At 38.3% G+C, this 20265-nt stretch overlaps 1 protein-coding gene across 4 annotated transcripts in view; it reads left to right on the forward strand.

The window, feature by feature from the left end:
• Positions 1-2640, forward strand: part of pitx2 (paired-like homeodomain 2) — a 56912-nt gene extending 54272 nt beyond the window's left edge. For all 4 annotated transcript variants that reach the window (XM_032555338.1, XM_032555337.1, XM_032555336.1 and 1 more), the window contains 2 exons: positions 55-254; positions 1099-2640. In XM_032555338.1, the coding sequence (XP_032411229.1) occupies positions 55-254; positions 1099-1656 (758 nt within the window). In that variant the 3' untranslated portion in view covers positions 1657-2640. The remainder of the gene's footprint in view (positions 1-54; positions 255-1098) is intronic.
• The last annotated feature ends 17625 nt before the right edge of the window (positions 2641-20265 follow it).

Genomic DNA, 20265 nt, shown 5'->3' on the forward strand with positions numbered 1-20265 from the left:
TTTTAAATTTAAACAGTAAAATCTCAATCTAAAAACCCGGTTTTCTTTTTATAGAAAAAGAAAAAATACAAAATAAAAACGACGATTCCTCGGACGACCCGTCCAAGAAGAAGAGGCAGCGGCGGCAGAGGACTCACTTCACCAGCCAGCAGCTGCAGGAGCTGGAGGCCACCTTCCAGAGGAACCGCTACCCGGACATGAGCACCAGGGAGGAGATAGCCGTGTGGACCAACCTCACAGAGGCCAGAGTCAGGGTGCGTAAACACACACACACACACACACACACACACACACACACACACACACGCACACGCACCCCCACACACGCACACACACACGTAAAACAGACACACACACACACCACACATACACCAAGCGCAGCACTTCTGATTCTCTCTGAACATGAACACAATTTATAGTTTTTTAATTATGCGGCTTTTTGGCACAATTACGCGCGTAAATAAAACTTTATGGATTGCTGGAATGTACTACAATATGACAATTAAAAATGATACTCATAATATAATTAAAGGAAAATTAATTTTAAAATACTGCAGAATAAAACAACATTTAATTTGACCTCATCCCAATAAACTTGATCAATTATGACACAACGCGCAAATATTCACCTCAGATCAAATAATCTGGAAATTATCTTTATCGTTTAATTATTTTAAAAATAATTATAAATTACTCAATGTATTATTTACATATTAGGTGTAATTAGGGAGTGATGACGCTGTTAACAGTCGAGGCTATTGACTCCGTGTAAAAGAGGTGCAAAGCTCGTATTTTGCTATTGTCGCCCTGACGTTGTGTGATTAAGGTCAGAGTGTTTGTGGAAGCATACGGGGGAATACACATCCACTCCACGCTAAGATGCTCCACTGAGACTGCAGTGTGTATTCCGCGCAGATAGTGGCGGCTGTAAAACGGGAGCTTTCTGCGCAAATGGGATGAGAGGGATTTCATTTTAATTATGTACATTTAGGGAGAAAAATTAGAATCCAATATAAAAAAATGTACGAATAACAAAAATAAAAATACGAATAAAAGAGTGTATGTTATCTCTTATATTTGTTATTTTTTGTGCTCTAGGTTTGGTTCAAGAACAGACGAGCCAAGTGGAGGAAACGGGAGAGAAACCAGCAAGCAGAGTTGTGTAAGAACGGCTTCGGCCCGCAGTTCAATGGACTCATGCAGCCGTACGACGACATGTATCCCAGCTACACGTACAACAACTGGGCCGCCAAGGGCCTCACGTCCGCCTCCTTATCCACCAAAAGCTTCCCCTTCTTCAACTCCATGAACGTCAACCCTTTATCCTCGCAGACCATGTTCTCGCCGCCCAACTCCATCTCCTCCATGACCTCCAGCATGGTGCCATCCGCTGTGACCGGCGTGCCAGGATCCAGCCTGAACAGCCTCAATAACTTGAACAACCTCAGTAACCCTTCCCTCAACTCTGGGGTGCCCACGCCGGCGTGCCCCTACGCGCCGCCGACCCCTCCCTACGTGTACAGAGACACTTGTAACTCCAGCCTGGCCAGCCTGAGACTGAAAGCCAAGCAGCACTCGAGTTTTGGATACGCCGGGGTTCAGAATCCAGCCACCAATCTGAGCGCTTGCCAGTACGCGGTGGACAGGCCGGTCTAATTGCTCCCTGCACTGCAAAAAATCGCCACCGAGCTGACATGTTAGAGGACAAAGCATTTTTAACCCCACAAAAGATCATTTTGAACAGTTTGAAGTGTTAAAGGGAATTTACTGCTCGCCTGGTAACCATCTCCCCCAAGACTCAACTTTTCCATCAAATAATAGGAAAAATGTGACTTAATTCGCTCTTATTGACTTTCATTCATTTTCACGCAGTGAATCTGATTTAGAGGGTTTTGTTTGTGACGGTGGTTATTTTTTGCAGTGTGCGGATAATTAATAGCAGCCGTCCACCGAAACAAGAGACTACTACAGCTACTTTTCTCTTCTTTTTTTTTTTTTTCAAAACAAGGGCACTAGAAGACTGAACCACTGAAACACACTCAGCTCCTCCTCGGAGTCAAACTGAACCGGGAGTTTTTTAAGTTTCTTCCTCTCCGATGAGCGATGGCCTCATTCACACAGTTAAAAAAAATCTAAATAAAAGCCTGTTTCACTTTTCACAGCTCGTCATGAGGGCTTTTTTCCCTGATGGATTCTGGACGTTAACTGTTGACAGAAATGTTCGTGTAAATATATCTGAATGATCATCTCCTGTTTGTTGAAGCGGCTGCGCTCCAACGCTGCGACTTCTCCAGGTTCCAACTTATCGACGCATGTGGATAAAAAAAATACAAATCCTAAAAAAAGGAATCATGTTTTGCTTGCAAACAAAAAGGGAATGTACATACTAAAAACGCACCAGTTGTGTGTTTCGAACATATTATAAATTTATTATTAATGTCTGTGTGAATATCGATTTAGAATAGCAATTCTGGATTTTAAAAAATAATACTAAGCATCCAAAAATGTTCCTGCGACAAATGATTTGGTTTTTTGCTCTGTGTATACTATTTGGTACGGAATTATGTTGTTTTTCTCCCCCATCAATCCCCGAAATATTGTGTTTTATTTAATGGAAGTAAATATATTGTTCCAAAAACATTGTGCTGGGCGACTTTTATTGAATCTTTGTGCAAGAAGTCTGTTAGAGGAGTGCAAAGCAGTGACTGTCTGTCTATAGCCTTTCGATTGTCTGAGGCGCTTGTGCGGCAAATCTATAGAGGAAAACAATGGGCCGCTCCAATACACATAGCACCGGGATGCTCCGGCAGATTAGCCCCTGAATGCGTGTCTGTCTGCCTGCCTGCTCCAGCCAAGAGCCTCGGCTGCTCGCTGGGGCTTGAAATAACACGGGAATCAACAAAAAGCTGCACGGCGGCGCACACAACAAAGACAGCAATCCATTAAGTTCCGTTCTCTGAAGTGGATTTTTTAGAGTCAATGAAACCTTAGAAAAAAGTTTAAAAAGAAATAAGGCGATTCAAACGCAGCCATGCATCAAATCAACCCTGCTTCGTTGGACTCTTATGTACACACCTTAAAACTTGCTTTGTTTTGTTTCCAACAAGTTCTTCTTTGTAGACACGCAACCAGCCTTACTCATCTGTTTGCCCTTTTATTGTTTTCATTGGCGCTGCTGATTTTTTTATGCTTTAAATGTGCACAAACGTGACAAAGTCAAACAAACTATGAGTATGAAGCCTGAGCAAACATGCAGAGCTGCAGAGGTATGAAGGCCGGGGATGCATGCAGGAGGAAGCGGGGATGAGTACAGAGTTCATGGAAGAAATCACGGAGGAAACACGCCCCACTTCCAGCAGACAGAAAGAAAATATGTGCAATATGCATGCATCAAAATGCTATATTTATATTTTATTGTATTTTTTATATTCCACCATAATGCAGATATAGGATGTAAAAGTGCAGCATTCCCCCGTTTTTAGCACAAAGGTGGTCCGAAGATCCACTGTGAGATTCGCCTCAGGTCGCCTCTCATGGGGTTTTATTATGAGCAGAAATAAATCTCAAGTTAGTCCCGAGTGTTGTTTTTCCAAAAGTGCCAAATAACAAACAGCAGCAAAGCGTTCATCCGTTTCCATATATGCCGGAGCTGCAGTGTTCAGCTGCAAACCCTGTAAGATTTTCCACAAGTGTCACCTTTGGATGGAGTTGGTAAGACGCAGAAATAATCATCCTGTAATGGTGGGGTGGAGGGGATAAACCCGGGCGAATACACAAGTCTGCAGTCTGAATACACATCGACACAATCAACATGAGACCTGAAGAGGAATCAGTGGGAAATTGTTCATTTGGCTGACACGCTGATCAGGACTGCACACTTCTGTGGCTCCGCACTTCTGCTCAAAGGTAAGCATCAATTTATATTTAATAAAAAAAAGAAAAATAGGTATGTCTTTAAAATGTAATTATTGCATGGAAGTTAGGTCTGCGCGTTTTGAAAATACATTTAATCATTTTTCTTCAGGAAATGTAAGCTTTTTTGAAACACCCCTAATATTTTTGCACATTTTGATGCTTAAGCAAGAGTTGAAATTACATTGAATTTACGGATATACAATCTGGATATATTTTATTAGAAATATTTATCCTAACTTATGCGTCAAAGACAACACCTTCGTAAGGGATTCATAACATTGTTTTATAATTATTGCATCACGTGTAAAATTTGTAATAATAAAATGCGCGAATAAAGATGATATTTTCAGTCTCATCGCCAGAGAAATCCACGCATCACCTTTTACCTACATCGCGGCAGTCCATCCTGAGGGGGAAATTTGTTCCACTTACTGATTTTAGAAGAAAAACTCGCTGCTCTCAGCAGAATTTAAATTAAAAAGACAACAAATGCAAAAAATCCAGCAAAAATAATCACAGGCTCTAAAGATTCATGCAGATTAAATACGATGCTGTTTGGTGATGAGGGCACTCTTCATAGAAGATTTGTGGCTTTTATGAATATTTTGATTATATTTAATGCTAGGAAACTAGTTTGGATGAACAATGGATGCAGAAAATTTGACTTAGTATTATTTTTACAAATTAATATGAACTTTTTTCTCCTTTTTGCATGTCATCTGTTCTTTTGCTGTTTAGTAACTCTGTGTTGCTGTAGCAAGCAGGAAATGTGGGAGTTGGAGGGATATGGGTTAAGATAATGAACACAGATTCCGGATGTTTCAGAGCAGGCAGGGTGGCTCGGATCAATAGTTTATTATTTGAAGGAGGCAATGAAGCAACAGAGCCAAATTAAATCACAGCAGGACTCCGAAGGGACAGAAACACTCAGCTGGGTGAGGTCAGTGCTGTCTGTAGGTGAGAGAGGATGGGAGACACGCCAGCTTGTTCCATAGTATGTTAGCACACATGTTGGTATGCAGGTGTAGTTTGCAAGTGAGACACTTTGGCAAGAGTTGGGCCAACAAGCATGAGCTCTGCAGCAGAGGGGACTCCTGTGTCTGGGGGAGGTGGAGTGTTTGGCTCTTAACCAATGGTGGCCCAGCAGCTTCAGCTAAAGGTCACATGGTGTGACCTCACACATTCTCACCCTCACCTAAGGCCTGAAGAGAGGTTTTCCACAAGATTCATTACAACCCATCTAAGCTAACAGGAAAAAAGCTTCTCTGGCAAACTTTCAAAATAAATCAGAAGATGCCTGGATTTATTGTAACATTTGTGTCTGTTTACTTAGCACAAAATGAAAAACTAGAAATGCTTTTTTTTTTTTTTCATAAAAGCGTCGATCTAAAACCGGATGAAAGTGTTTTATTTTAGTGAGTTTGAGTTTGGCTGGGAGTAGGTGTGCTGTGGGGAGTTCAGGCCCTGCTCAGCGCCGGTGTCTGCTGCGTGTTTGTTCAGTATACATGTGCCATTCGTGCAGCCGTGTTGGAGCTCCTCTGGCTGTGGAAGCTGGGAGCAGTTGGAGGGCAGGCGGCAGACTAGAGCGTGTGAAAGCAGATAACCAGGACGGATTTCATGACGCACACACTTCCTGCTCTCTGAAGTTCTATTAAAGAGGGATGAAAACAAAACACACACACACAGATCTGAGTTGTTTTCTCTCCAAATCAATTTCTGCACATTGAGAGCATGCTGAAAAGATCAGCGGAGCAGCTCTCATGGAGCTTGAAGGGAGAAAAACAGGCTCCATCATGAGGGACTTGAGAATTTAGACGATACGGTCGATGTTTAAGGGTGAATATCACCTGCTATTTTTACAACTGAATCAAAAATCAGAAGCTCTGCTGCCATCTGGTCAAAAGAAAATATTCAAGTTCCAGTAAAGAGGAGTCTGAATTAAAGAGATAGTTTGGAATATTTCAGCTGAGAAATCATCAGTATAATTTCCCTCAGCTGGTGTAGTCAGATCAGCATGAGTCTGTAGAAAAGTAAAGAAATCCTCAGAGTGCTGTTAGGCTAACAAGCTAATCAGAAAGACATCGCTGTCCCGACTTAGTAAGTTCATCTCAAAATGTCCATCAGGCCCGCTTTACATTTAGAGAAGGTCGAGAGGAAGCTTTTACGTCCACAGTGTCACTTTTCAGGAATTACAGAGAAAACAGCTGCAGAATGTAACTTTCATAAATATATATTACATACTTTTACATATTTGTTAAAGCTGTCAGCATGTCGATACAGTTTAACATGAGACACAATCTGTGAAACAATCCAGCTCCCTGGCCTCCTCCCAGGGGTCCTGCTGCCATCTGCAGAAATACATTGTTCCAGATCAGAAGCAACCAACCAGATCCAGTAGGAGGGTCTTAGTGCTGTCAGTCGCCCTCATGTTGTGTTCACTTTTTAATGTACGAATATCAGAGAAAAAACTTGACATTACAGGAAAAATTGTTTATCTGCCATCATCGGTAGCTATAGGAACTAACCTGTGCATTCATGGAAGGGGTGGGAAACGAGCTGTAGGCTAGCAGAGAGCAAGATGCATGGCCAGAGGGGGCGCACACAAGCTTGATTAACAGCAGTAAGACCGTTCTCTTGATCTGATTGGTTGTTTCTGACGGAGCAAAGTATTTCTGCACATGGCAGTATAAACACTGGCAGGAGGCGGGGAAACTTGATTTTTGTTTTTATGATTATCTGACTCATAATATACTGTGAAGACATAGTGACACTTTTAACAAATAAATAAATAAACATATTGTTTAAGAAAGTTACATACTGCAGCTTTAATGCTTACAAATGTCTTCCAGCTCAGACAAGCAGCAGAAAAGATTTAGCTTTTAGCGTTGGACTGTTTTAACATAGCAGTGAAGTTTGGCTGTGATGGAGCCCAGTGCTGCTGAAGTTGGTCTCTGATTTGTTTAAGGGCTGAATATAATGATCATCCTTTTGCTTTTTCTGTTGATGAATCTTTGAATGTGTTTTATTTTGTGGTGGGAGACAGAAAGAAAATTTCTACCTAGACAATGAAGTTTTTCAACATATCCAAAAACAAAGACAAGAGCATGATTAATGCTTTTTCTGGAACTAGAACCGCTTTAGATTAAGACAAGCATGAAAACCACAACAAAGAAACAAGTCAAACATAGTTTGAGTATTTCTGCATCTTATTAAGATATGTTTTGTGATTTATAAAAACAAAACGGTGGAGCTCGTAACATGCGCCACCACAGGTTGGTGCATTTGTCAACATGTGTTTTAGGAATTTAAAGAGTGTGTCTATCAGTGAGCCTGTGTGATGATCCAAACTTTATGCAAGTCATCCCAGACATGCATCAGATCATTTATGCTTTTACTGGATAGAAATGAAAACAACTGGAAGATCTACAGGATTTCTATGGGAATAATCAGTTTCTGAAGTCTTCCTCATGCTTCGTCACGTTAACCCCCTACAAGTTCAAAGCTGCTAACATTTTAGCCTTATCTACAGCATCGTGTTCAGACACCTGCAGTTTACACAGGCTGCCCCCCTCCTGCACTGGTTTCTGTTTTCTTTGGGCCTGTCATCTACTGTAACAGCTTAATTGACGTTTACCTCAGTTTTGCGGCTGTCAGCCACCCAGAGTCTGAGTTTGAAGAGCAGCTCGGCACGACCGCTTCCCAGGCTCCAGCTTTAGCTAGAAAATTACACCTGAGCACTTGTGTTTGCTTTAGTGCTTCTTTCATTTCACGTCCCACAATCTTCACAACCCAAGGTGAGTCAGAAAATGCAGCGGGACATTGTGGAAAACATAATCTGTTATTTTATTTTATTTTTTTTAGCTGCAAAGACAAAGAAAGTCAGAATGACAGAATCAAAGTACAAGTTTTTCAACTTCTCTTTTGGATTTAGCCTTAAACATCCAACCTAACACTGAACATTTGCGCTCTTGCATTTCTTCAGTCTCTCTGTAAAGATCATGTTCAGTCATGCAAAATATACAAACCTTCCATACTTCTCCGCCGTAGTTTGAAATGATGGCAGGAACAAAGGCAGGAACGCCTGCAGAGTTAATGTCACACTTTACAGACCGAGTCAACGTTCCAGCTGTACAAACATCACATCTCCGAGCATAAAATGAGCAATATTACTGGGAAGCCAAGTAAAGAAAAAACACAATATCACAATTTATTCACCTAATTCCAACTTCCGTTCAGTTCCTGAGTCCAAACAGAAATGTTTTCCAAGAGAAATCTCTGTGCTTTCATGTTGTGTGGTTATGGGACAGATTCTGCAGAAATATGGACACACATGAGTAAATTCTTGTCTCTTTATTCTCTCGTCCTTGTTTGGTTACTGGCCTTTCTGTGCTTATACCACACAGGTGGGCACACACAAAAATCTGTGTGGAATATTGAGAATTTTACTTAAACGTATTTGGGCGTGATCCTTTGTGGTATTTCAGGTCACTGTAGCTGTGTTACAATCGGAAAGTTTCAGGTTTGATTCCAGCTTTCTCTTGTCTCTTGTCTCTGAGCCCCTGGGCAAGGCACTAGCCCCAAGTTGCCTGCTGCTGCATGTGAGTCAGAACTGCATTCAGTCTGTTTACCATCACAACGTGACTTTATGTACTCGTCAGCAGGGCTTGACAAACTTTGGAACTGTGTTAAAACTCTGAAATGAGAAGACAGAAACTGAGCGGCCATTTAACGTTGCCCAGTGTCAATTAGCTGAATTTTACATTTAACTGTCTAATAAACATAATTCAGGAGAATACAGCTTTCTGAAAATGTGCTTGGCTGTCTTGGGAAAGTATTCACACCTTCTGAATTTTCTACATTATGAAGCTTTACAATCACCAAAGATCTTCAGTATTTAATCAATAGAACCCAAATTAGTGCATAACTGGGAATTGAAAATAAAATACAGTTCAAATCTTAGTTATATAATAAAAGTGTGCCATGCATTTGAACTCAGCTCCTTTTTACTCTGTTACCTCTACGTAATACCGAGTGCAATTAATGGGCGGGGTCTTAATTTATCTGATTATAAATGGAGTCCACTTGTGTGTTTCTGAACTTAGAGATTCTTTGGAGATCAACCAGCATCATGAAAACCCAGGAAGCCAGAAGCAGGTCAGGAAAAAGGTCTGGAGAAGTTTAAAGCTAAATCCAGGACAATCCTGGAAGAAACTCTGTTAAAACTGCAGGATTTATTTATCTTCATAAAAAAATGTTAGAAACTGTTTATCCTCTTCTTTCCACTTCACAGTTATTTGTTAATTCATGTTTGCTCTCTAGTAATTGGATCTCATTTTATCTGATATCAGACTGCTGACGTTCAGGGTCTACTGCTGCCGCTTCAAAATAAAATCATTTAAAAACATCAGCCAGTTATAAAATGCTCTCAGAAATGCTGCTTACGTCCAAGTTATTTCCTTGAAGTTATGAAAAATGTGGCAGCAATTACTGGTGCTGACTCTGCCAAAAGTGGGTTTAGTTACAGAGTTTGAAAACTGCCAGTGTAATTATTACATTGGTGCCTTGTGCAACTATGAAAATAATTACACACTGAGTAATGTACAGCGCAAAAGTATTCATACCCTCACTGTTTTTCTCTTTTCCATCGCATTGCAACAACTAACTTCAATTTATTTGATTTGTTTTATAGAATAGTCCACTCAAGAAAAATGTTCCATCTTTGTGGACATAAAAGAGTAACTGATTTTTACTTCTTATTCACCATGAATTATTTTATTTCATGGCATTTACACAGAGTGAAATTATTCATGCATTCTGTTAAGTAGTTTCCTATTTTTCAAAAGGAGTTTTGGAGCTTTAGACATATTTTAATACAAAAATGAATCTTTAGACCAGGGATGCCCACAGTGGGTCCTGGAGGGCCGGCATCCTGCATGTTTTAGTCTCCCCCTGGTTTAACGCACCTGGATCAAATGATGGCTCGTTAGAAGGCCTAAGTAGAACATTGACCTGCTGAAAAGGTTGTTGGTACTAGAGCCGCATGTTCTGTTAGAACCAGCAGCTCAGATGATTTCAATTCAATCTCCTATCACATTTGTTTCATTTATGACATTTTTTTAAACTGATGAAACCTTGTTGGATCATAAAATAAAATAAAAAAAAGTAAAATTAAAAAGTAAAACTTCCTCTAAAACTCAATATCTGTGGTGGCTCTGCACTGGCTTTCTAAGACTGGCTGTGTGAAACAGAAAATATTCTAAATAATATTGAGAAACGTTATTAATTTTCTCAAACATCCAAATATGGGAATGGAAGCCAGCTGGAAGAATGCATAACAGAACACCTCAGAGTTTTTAAATATTAAAATTATGCCACCGCAATAAAGTATTTGACAATCTATAATAAATGTTGTGCCTGATGTATTTCCTCAGTGTCTGTGTGGTCAAATATTTGCTCAGCGCTGCACTCAGTCATTCCTACAATCATCTCAGAGTTTATCGCTTCATATTTCAAATCCATCTCTGACTCCACACACACTTTGTTTCTTACAGGAGAGAAATCATCGCTTTCTCTCTGTCCTGCTCTGCTGTGTGACGCTGGTGGAGGTGAACATGCCAGCAGCGCTCACACAGGAAAACACCACAGCCAGTTCATCAGCTGACGGAGGAAATCACCGTAAGTTGTCACTGTTTACACCTCATAAAAATATTTGTTGGCTTCCACATTTATGGAATCCAGATGTTGTCAGTCCCGGCTTTCCCAAAGGAACTTTTTAAACTTTTATTGCTTAGGACATCTTTTTTCTGTCTTTGACATTTACTTTCTTTTTTTGAACTAAAGTTTATTCCCCCAATGAGGATTTTTTTTTTTTTTTTTTTGCAGAGATCTGAGAAACACAAACAATGCAATGTATTATTTTTACTTGTACACACATTCACATCACATTTTATGATATGATAAGTGTGTATTGTAATATTCCATGACTTTATTTATATAGTTGGTAAAAACATTTAACATGCTCTATTGTTTTTTTTTTTAGGAAATAAAGATGAGGAACAGCTACTTAAAAAGTTTCTGCCAGTTATTGGACCTCAGTATTTCCTGGTTGTGGTTGCCCGTATTTGTGTGAAGGTAATAATATTTGAAATTAAACAGAACATCCAGTGGCTTAAAAAGAATTTGCGATTTATTTTTAACATAGTGAAAGATCCAAAACTACAGATAATATTTGTGAAGTGGAAGGAAACGGATCTTTGGATCTGAAAATGTTTTACAAAAAAAAATCTGAAAAGTTTGGCATGTATCTATATTTCGGTCAGGGAGAGTGTTGTGGAGAAGTTTAAAGGTTATAGTCTGCAACAACATTGCAAGCTTTGAGCATTTCTCAGAGCTCTGATCATTTCATCACCATCATTTCATCACCTGGAGAGAGGATGCACCACCTGGACAGGTGAGCTGGTCAGAGTTGAAGGTGGATGGAGCTGAATCAAACCTTAAAGAAAACCTGTTAGAGGATGGAGGAAACTCGAGACTGTGTTGGAGGTTCACTAAACATAAACATCTAGCCAGAGCTGACATGAAGATTAATGTTCAGATGTGTTTTCAGATGGGTTCAAACGCATCTGAACATTAATTTTCATGTCAGCTCTGGCCAGATCTTCTGACTGACTGATGTTCTGCAACTTTGCAGTAAAGAAATTGAGACATTTTCAGTCTCTAGATCTGTAAAGTTGGTTTAGTCATTCCCACAGTTATATGCAACTTCACCTGCAATTACAGGTTTTGTATTTACGAAGCTTTTACTCAGTAAGACTGAACACAAAAGCTTGAAAATCCTTATGAAAATTTTTATAAAATCCCTTAAAATTTGTGGTTGTAATGTGACAAACGGTGTAAAAGTATAGTATGTAAAAATACTTTAGTTTTTACGCTATTTTTATAAAGCTCAAACAGTTTATGATTTGCAGCAGATCCCCAGTATTATCAAAGGTTTATGAACCACAACTGCCTGCAAAAAGCTACAATCCACAAATACTTGAAACAGCCTTCTAAAAATGTTTATAACTGCCTAGTTTAATAGTTCCAACACCAAATATAACTCAATATTAGACTGCACAGCAGAAGCTAACATCCACAATCTACCTCATCTCCACTTTTGAGGGTACAACCAATCAATGCCAGGGAAAATGTATGGCTCTCCTGGATTGGCTGCTTTGCAAACATCAGTCTAGTTTTGTGTCTGCATTTGAATTATTCATTTTTTGTAATATTATCTTGCCTAAATCCCTGTTAAATATTGTCTTCTCTATACTTATTCAAAGCAGGAAAATAACTATCAAATCATGTTTTGATTAAATCAGCAGCTGTTCTGTCTGACTGCCTGTTGGTGTCAGAAGATAAGAAAACCTGAAGCCAAGTGATGCTGAAACCTTCTAGATTTTAAGCTAGGTGGACAGATCTACTCCGACTTCCTGATTATTCATTCCTGTATTTTTGTTGTTGCACCTTTCAGAGCACAAATCTTGGTAAACAAAATGATTAATATAGGTAAGAAGAGCTAAAAAGCTAAAAAAAAATCTGAACTGCTGTGAAAAAGGGAAAACAAATGAACACTCCACCTGGTGCCGCTACCTGCTGTCTCTCCTATTGCACCTCTTTGAGCCCATCCAGCATTTCCAACCCAACAAGAACAGACGGTGTGGAGAGCGACTTATTGGATTGGATCCCATCCAGCAGTGACTTATATGCTCAACCTATATGTCACAGATGGTAGGATTTCTGTGTGGTTGATATAGGAAATCCACTAAGGAGTATTGATCTCTCTAAGATCTGCTCTCTCTGCCTGATCTTGCAGGATCTGAACATCCACACAGACCTGGAGGGGAGAGGAGCCACTGGATTCTCGTTCTGGCCTTAAGAGCTAAAAAAGAGATGATTCTGTTCAAATATTCAGGTAAAAAATAATTTCACACCCACAAAAGCTGTTTTATTTTGCTGTAGCTCCATTAAGCCTATAAGAAGATGTGAAACTGCTGCATAGTGATGGGAAATGGTCTGTTTTTTTACAACTGTAATAAAGGAAAGGATAAAAATAGTTTATGCACCTAAAGTACCACAAACTGTGTCAACAGAAAACTCATTGTTGACTCACTGTTTGCCTGCAAAATCCTCTTCAGGTAGATTAGGTTCAAACCACAGCAAGAGTGATCAGTTTACCTCAAAGACTTCTGCAACACAAAGTGCAATAATCCACTGAATTATTGCTTGAGGATGAACTGAAATGCATGACCCAGCAGAACTATCTTTGTGAAGTTTGAATCAGGAGATTTCCAACCAACAAACGTCACCTGGGAGGGATTCAAACACAAACAAGAGCTTTGATTTAATATGACAGCATTAAATAAACGTAAGATGTCTGCAATGTAAAACAGCATCAGCACGTTTCAGACATGTCTGAATGCTGGAAATGTTCTTCAGGTTTTAGGTCAATTTTGTAATTGTCTTTGTGTGACTGAAGGTTCAGGTCTGATTTTGGGCTTGATTACTAGTTTCTAGCTGTAATTACTGAAATTTAATGCTTTACTTCTGACCATTCCTCCGTGTCAAAACATTTTAACTTCAGTATTGTTGCTATTCATCTGTAGAATGTAATGGTACATCTATGCACTGATCTGTAAAACTTTAAACAGTTAAATGAGTTTATAGCCACTTAGTGACATTCTAATGTAGAGTTGTGTGTCATCTGATATCATGTTGTTATGGTCTGGCTCTGGAACCATAACAAATTAAAGGGAAGCAACACATAGGATAACTTAAAATTGGGTTTATTTAACAAAAATCATAACTTCCTGGAGAGCAGATGGAAAAGGTGAGAGAGTGACAAGGAGACAGAAAGAATTGATGGGGTTAGTGAGAAAGAATGACTTCTGCATCTTAAGCTGGATCTGATGTCATTCTGGAGACACTGGCAGCTGCTTCCATTTCCAATCAGCACCAATTAGGAGCTATGAAACTGGGATGTTAGAGAAATAAATCAAAAGAAATCAATATATCAAGAAAAAAAAGCAAAGAACCTAAATGACCATGGATTTATGACAACCCGAATGTGATTTTTGTCCATTTCAATGAAAAGTTACCTATCAACACAAATAAGTCTCAGTCCTTTTAAGTAAGAGTCAAACCAGTCAAGTTCTGTATCAGAAAATCCAACCCAGTTTTCCTGTGGCCTCAATGATATACCATTGTCAACTCTGGTTCTTCTACAGCTCGGATGTCAGTGAAACTCAAAAATGTTCTCTCTCTTTCATTATTCTGGCATTTAACAAATAGAAATAATTTTGTCAATCAAATCCGACCAAAGTCTGCTTTTTTAACAGTGCATGTAAGTGTAGCCTTTCTGGATGTCATCTCCTGACCTCTGCCTCAGGATGGAGTCATAATCCACACTTCAGGAGTCACAGTGCTGTCCTCAGGCTGGAGTACAACCAGTTGAGCAGCCATCTTTCACACAGCACACCTTCACTTTCTGAACTGATGTTTGGTGATTTGCTCTTTAAATGGATGGCAGAGTCAACAGAACAAGCAGAAAACTCTGCCTTCCTTCTTTGTGCCAGACAGCTTTAATCTCCAGTGATGCAGTCACGTTCAGAGCCGTAAAATTCGGGTGAAGAAAGAACAACCTGCAGCCTGGGCCTCCAGTCTGCACAGCCCTGCTTCATTATGGAGCACAGTGGGGAGCCCAAGCACACGGCGCGGTAATCCCTGCTGGAGCAGCCGCCATGCTGTCATTACTGAAACGGATGCCACTCCTAACACCAACATGCACACAGATAAAGGGCTGTAGTCACTGCATATAGACTATATCAAGAATTATATTCTCCACAGGACCTGTTATGCTGGTGCAGATTTATCCTCTGTTGTGAATCAGAGGCATGATTTGTCCTATTTGTTGTTGTTGATGTCATATGCTTGCAGATATGAAATGTAAGCCACTACTGTGAGGTTTAACACTGTTTGCAGAGTCTGCATTTAAATGCAGTTCCGATTAGAAGCTTATATACACATATCAGCATGAATGCTGTGTGCAAATTTAATTTGATCAGTTTGAGGCTTTTAATTTGATATTTAAATCATTATTTTCTGGGAAGCTGGACTGGTGATGAGGCATATACTGTAACATCAGTGGTTTTATTTGTTCCAGGACAGTGATCTCAAACACACTGAAACAGAAACTGAAAGGCTCAGATATGCTTTCTGATTGACCGCCCCAAAACAGACTGGTGAACTAATCCAGAAGTTAGTACTATGACAAAAAAAAAAAACAAAAAAAAAACTGAACTACACCATTTCTACCAAGAAGAAGTGTCAAATATCCAGTCAGAATTTGGTCAGAAACTTGGTGATGGCTACAAAGGTCATGTGGTTGAAGTACAACTTACTCAGGGTCATTTTACCTAATATTAGTTACATATTTCAGCATGCATGTGTAATTTTGTTGAAGAGTGAATCAAGTAAATTCACAGAAAAATGTACCTTGTGCATGCCTCTTACTTTTTAAAGTCATGGAAGTTGCATGTTCTATAATCACCTGATTGCAGAAGAAGAAAAATTCAAACACATGATGAAAACCCCCCAAAATAAGCAAGATTTTCTGACTGATGATGAGGATTTAAACTCATGATCTCAAAACATGTCTATTGTTAACCTATTTTTCTTATAAATCTCTGACAGAAAATGCAAGACACTTGGACATGCAGAGGCCCACAAAAAATAAATAAGTAAAAAGGAAAACGTGTATTTTGTTTTTTCCCCTTCCGACTGATATTCCTGATCTCGACCAGACATTCATGGCTGCCTGAAGACTAATCCAATCTTGCATAAACATTGCTACGTTTTGTTTTATTTTATAATATCAAACTGATTGTTGTTTAAAATTGTGTTTTGTAACAGTTTAAAATTAAAAAAATCTTATTTTATCAAGTGTAAATATTTGAAAACCTGATTTCAAAATTTTTTAAAGCTGTTTATTTATAAGTTCAACAAAGCATTATTCATAGATTTTATTTGTGTTTAGTCTGAAACAACCACTAGAGGTCAGTAAAGAAAATTAGCACAGCAGTTCTTTCATAATTTTTTTTACAGTGATGCAGAAGTGGGTTGGTTATCTTTACTGACTACACACTAAACAATAAATCAACAAAACATTTTAATAGACTTTTCAGTAATTAAAAATGTACACTCAGTATTGGCTCACGTTAAGTTGAAGTTTAACACGTATAATCAACACTTCAGTATATGAATCTCATTCTGCAGAAATTGGAGGAAATCCGACTGAATTTCACAAAGGAAAGAAAGTGCAGGATTCTTCTGGACGAATGTTGCAGCCTGGTATTTTCCTGACTTCATGAGGTATCATGGCAGGTAATGAAGCAGAAAGGTCAGAGGGAATGTGTTTTTATCCTCTCTAAACCAATAGGTCGGATTCCCACTTTTCACGCCCCAGCACTGTGACTGCACCTGCTGCCCTTTTGGTTAAAACAATACATATACCACACTCACTCATTCATCATATCACCAATTTTCCATCTTATTGGCAATGTCACTCAGAGGACTGGGATATACTGCAGAATAGATTTACTGCCAAGGCTTTTTGTCAGACTCAGACATGATATAAACAGGTTGTAATGTAAGCCATACATTATGAATCCAATTTGTTTGGCGAGATGAAGTATTTGAGGTGAAAAGTAAAATCTACAATCTACCACTAGATGGCAGTATGCTTGTGAATACAGAGCCAAACACTTTGGATAATTTAGCAATTTTATTGACCAAAAATCAACAAAACGTATTTTGTTGATAATAATAATAATAATAATAATAATAATAATAATAATAATAATAATAATAATAATAATAATTTTGTGATTTACTTTGAATTTTTAAGTTAAATGTATTTTTTTTACATAATATTTCACCGTTGACACAGAAATGTGTCAACTTTGTTTTCTTTTTTCCAGCATAAAAAGACCTATGCTTTCATAACACAAACTATTTTAGAATCTGTATGTCACACACAAAAAACAAAGAGATGTTCAGACTTTCACAAACCACAAAAAATATGGATCAACAACACTTTGAAAGAAGTGAGAAAAAACTTCTTGAGAAAAAAAAACTTTTTCACTCTACTGTATGCATAGTGAAAATTAAACATCAGTAAATGTAGCGAGTCATCTCCCACCTCTGTTCCTAATATGAGCTCATCTGAAAAAAGTCAATTTTGAAACAGCTTGATTTTCTGACATATTAGAATAACTGGATAGTTAGCCAAAAGTGGAGTTAAAGACTTTTAAAATGTTCGGCAAAATCCAATTAAAAACAGTGTTTCTCATCTCTCATCCAAAATGCTTCTCCAGACCTGAGCGGAGGTTGGAAGCATCATTCTAATGTAGTCAGGATGTTCACACTAATAGGGCTGTTAAGGTCACTAATGAGCCCTTTAGGGTCACATGAGCAGCAGGCCGCACCATCTGGTTTAATGTTAGGGTTGTTGTCATGTCACTGAATGATCCAAGCATGTCATCTAATGACGTTATGTGAGTTAATTTCATACTGCCTTACCATCAGGAACAAATAATCTCTTTATTTTCCTGAGATAAAGAAATGCTATGAAGAAATCATTGTTTTTATAACTACTGTATGTATTTTTACCACAAACTGGCTTCCCTTAAGTTGTTAAAATAAAATATCAGCTAAGTTTAAGTCAAGCCTGTGTTCCCAGACAGCCTTGGACAGGTTGAGGGTAATGTGATAACTTTGTTCTCTCTTGAAGCTGTGATATAGAAAATGAGAGACACACATTGAGCTTCCTTTAGCATCTAACAGGAAGGTTTGTTCTTCTTCTGTGTAATGAACTCCATATTCAATACTTCAGGTATCACTGCAATAGATAGATCTTAGATTCAGTACATCACAAATGGTCTGAACGAGAACATGTTCCATTTAACATTATGAATTTTATCAAATGACAAAATCTATTCACAGATGGCTTTTGCTTTTAATTCTTTAAAAACCATATTAGTGTTTTTAGTTATATACATACAGTATATTTCAAAATATCTGTATTTGCTTTAAGCAACTTTAGCTTTTACAATTTTATTCTGCACAAATAAAATATACTTTAATATTTAAGCATTTTAGCTTTTAAATGTGCCAATTGTTTTCTCTCTTTTTTGACAAAAATATATTTTTTGGCTTTAACAACAGCAAATATCAAGTCAAAGCTTAATATGTTCAAGAAATATGTAAAAAAAAAAAAAAGAAAAAACAACAACATAAATAAATAAATAATGCAACGTTATTAGCAAATACATTTTGAAAACATTTGAAAAAGCTATTAATCAGCTGAAGAGACTTATTGTAATACAGGGATTATGAAAGTCTACATGTTATGTGTTGCACAACTGAAGCTGTTATGTCATTGTTTTAGTGCTGCAGAGTGTCCGAGTGGCCTCTGAAGATAGTAAATAACTCAGGTCTTTCAAGGACGGTCTATTTAAAGCATGCCAAGGAGAACTGCAGGGCAAGTTCAGAAGATGCTGAATCTACAAAGGAAGAGCTCAGAAGTAGGGAAGAAGGTCAGGTCATCTTGATGAATGCCACAACACGTGTTAGGAGTCATGGGAAGACTGTGGCTGTCCTTCACATGGACTGTTTCACACAGAATAGTAGACTAGGAAATTCAAGGCCTTCTCTGTAGACAGACTTCAGTAATTCATCTGGCATTGAGTCAAGAAGACATTACATCGTCACGTATAATCCTGAGCGATTACTGACACTGATAATGCTGCCCATCTGGAAGTTAGACTGGCCTTTAATGTTTCAACTTCCTTTTGAAATACTTTGATACCAAAACAAAAATCATTGTTTAAAGTCCACCTTACTGTGTCAGAGTTCAAGCTTTTATGATGCTTTGAATAACATTGAGAAACTGAAAGCATTTTGGATCATCAGTGCTGAACAACTGTCCATGAAGGAGAAAGTATTTCTGTGCTTATTGTCTAACAACTGATGATCTTCTGCCGGAGGAAGCAGGTCCAAAAGAGTAAACCCCCAAAACCATCTCAGTTATAACCAGAACAATTACATTATTTTGATCAAGATCAAGTGAAAATCTTAGTGGGAATCTTTTTGGAACTTCTGCTTCCCAGTCTTTGCAACGTGGATGGTGTACAAGCTTTGTTCAAATATTATACATTTTTATAACCTTCCAGAAGATAAGTGTGTTAAATAGATAGAATACCTATTCTTCTCATAAACTATCACAGCAGTGGAGCCATTTTGAAAATCTAGAAGCTACATGATTAGAGCAAGAAACTTCCAGTTTGAGTCCCAGATGTGATCTAATGGGGGTTTGCATGTTGACTCTGCCTCTACTTCATGTTTCTTCCTGCATTTGGGAAACATTCCTTTGTGATGACCTGGCTGTAGGATTGAGTGTGCCTGGTTGTTTTTCCTCATCTATCTCAGTACTGGCCCAACTGTAAATAAATAAATCTGTTAAAATATTATAAAAGATCTATATTTTTCAACCTCTTCACAGTTTAATGTTGAAAAAGCCTAAATGTGTTACAGAAGGCTAATTTCTCCTGCTGCCAATCATAAACTCAAAATGATGTCCAAGAAAAAATTGTGTTGATGTCTGCGATTGAAATAATTCATTAAAATATCTAAATAATAGTTTTCAAAATGTAATTTGTTTGTTCCAGAAACAGGGATTTTCTCCCAACGTCCGCTGACAGCAGCAGATGATCTGCAGGGTGAGGGCTCTCATCTTCCTCTTCTGCCGCACTTACACAACCACGACTGATGATGAAATTCAAGTGGACAGTATGTATTTGGAGCATACTGATGTGATGAGGCAAAGATTAAAAAGGTGGAAGAAGATAGGTTTAGTCAGCTGGCTCAGAGAAGAGATTTATTTATATGAAAACAGAGATTTCTGGCAGCTTGCCCCGTCACTCCCAAAAAGCTTCAAGAAACTACCTTATATACACAATATACATATTTTATGGAGCCACAACATAATTTATTAGCTGATGTTTTTACTGTGATTGTATCATCTGCCCCTGGCAAGGCATACAAGATTAATACATGTGACATGACAAAAGTTACAGGGCAAAAATGTAGCACATAGTTATAGGTGATGTAATTACTATGATGCAGTAATTATATACAATCAGCAAAATGTTACTCTTGTTTTAAAGACGGAATATCATGATGTAAATATTATGACGGACTGGACAGTGGTTCAGTTGGTAGCACTGTAATATTGCTCTGTAGTCTATCTATCTA

This window comes from Xiphophorus hellerii, chromosome 23, assembly GCF_003331165.1.
Source record: "Xiphophorus hellerii strain 12219 chromosome 23, Xiphophorus_hellerii-4.1, whole genome shotgun sequence".
NCBI lineage: Eukaryota > Metazoa > Chordata > Actinopteri > Cyprinodontiformes > Poeciliidae > Xiphophorus > Xiphophorus hellerii.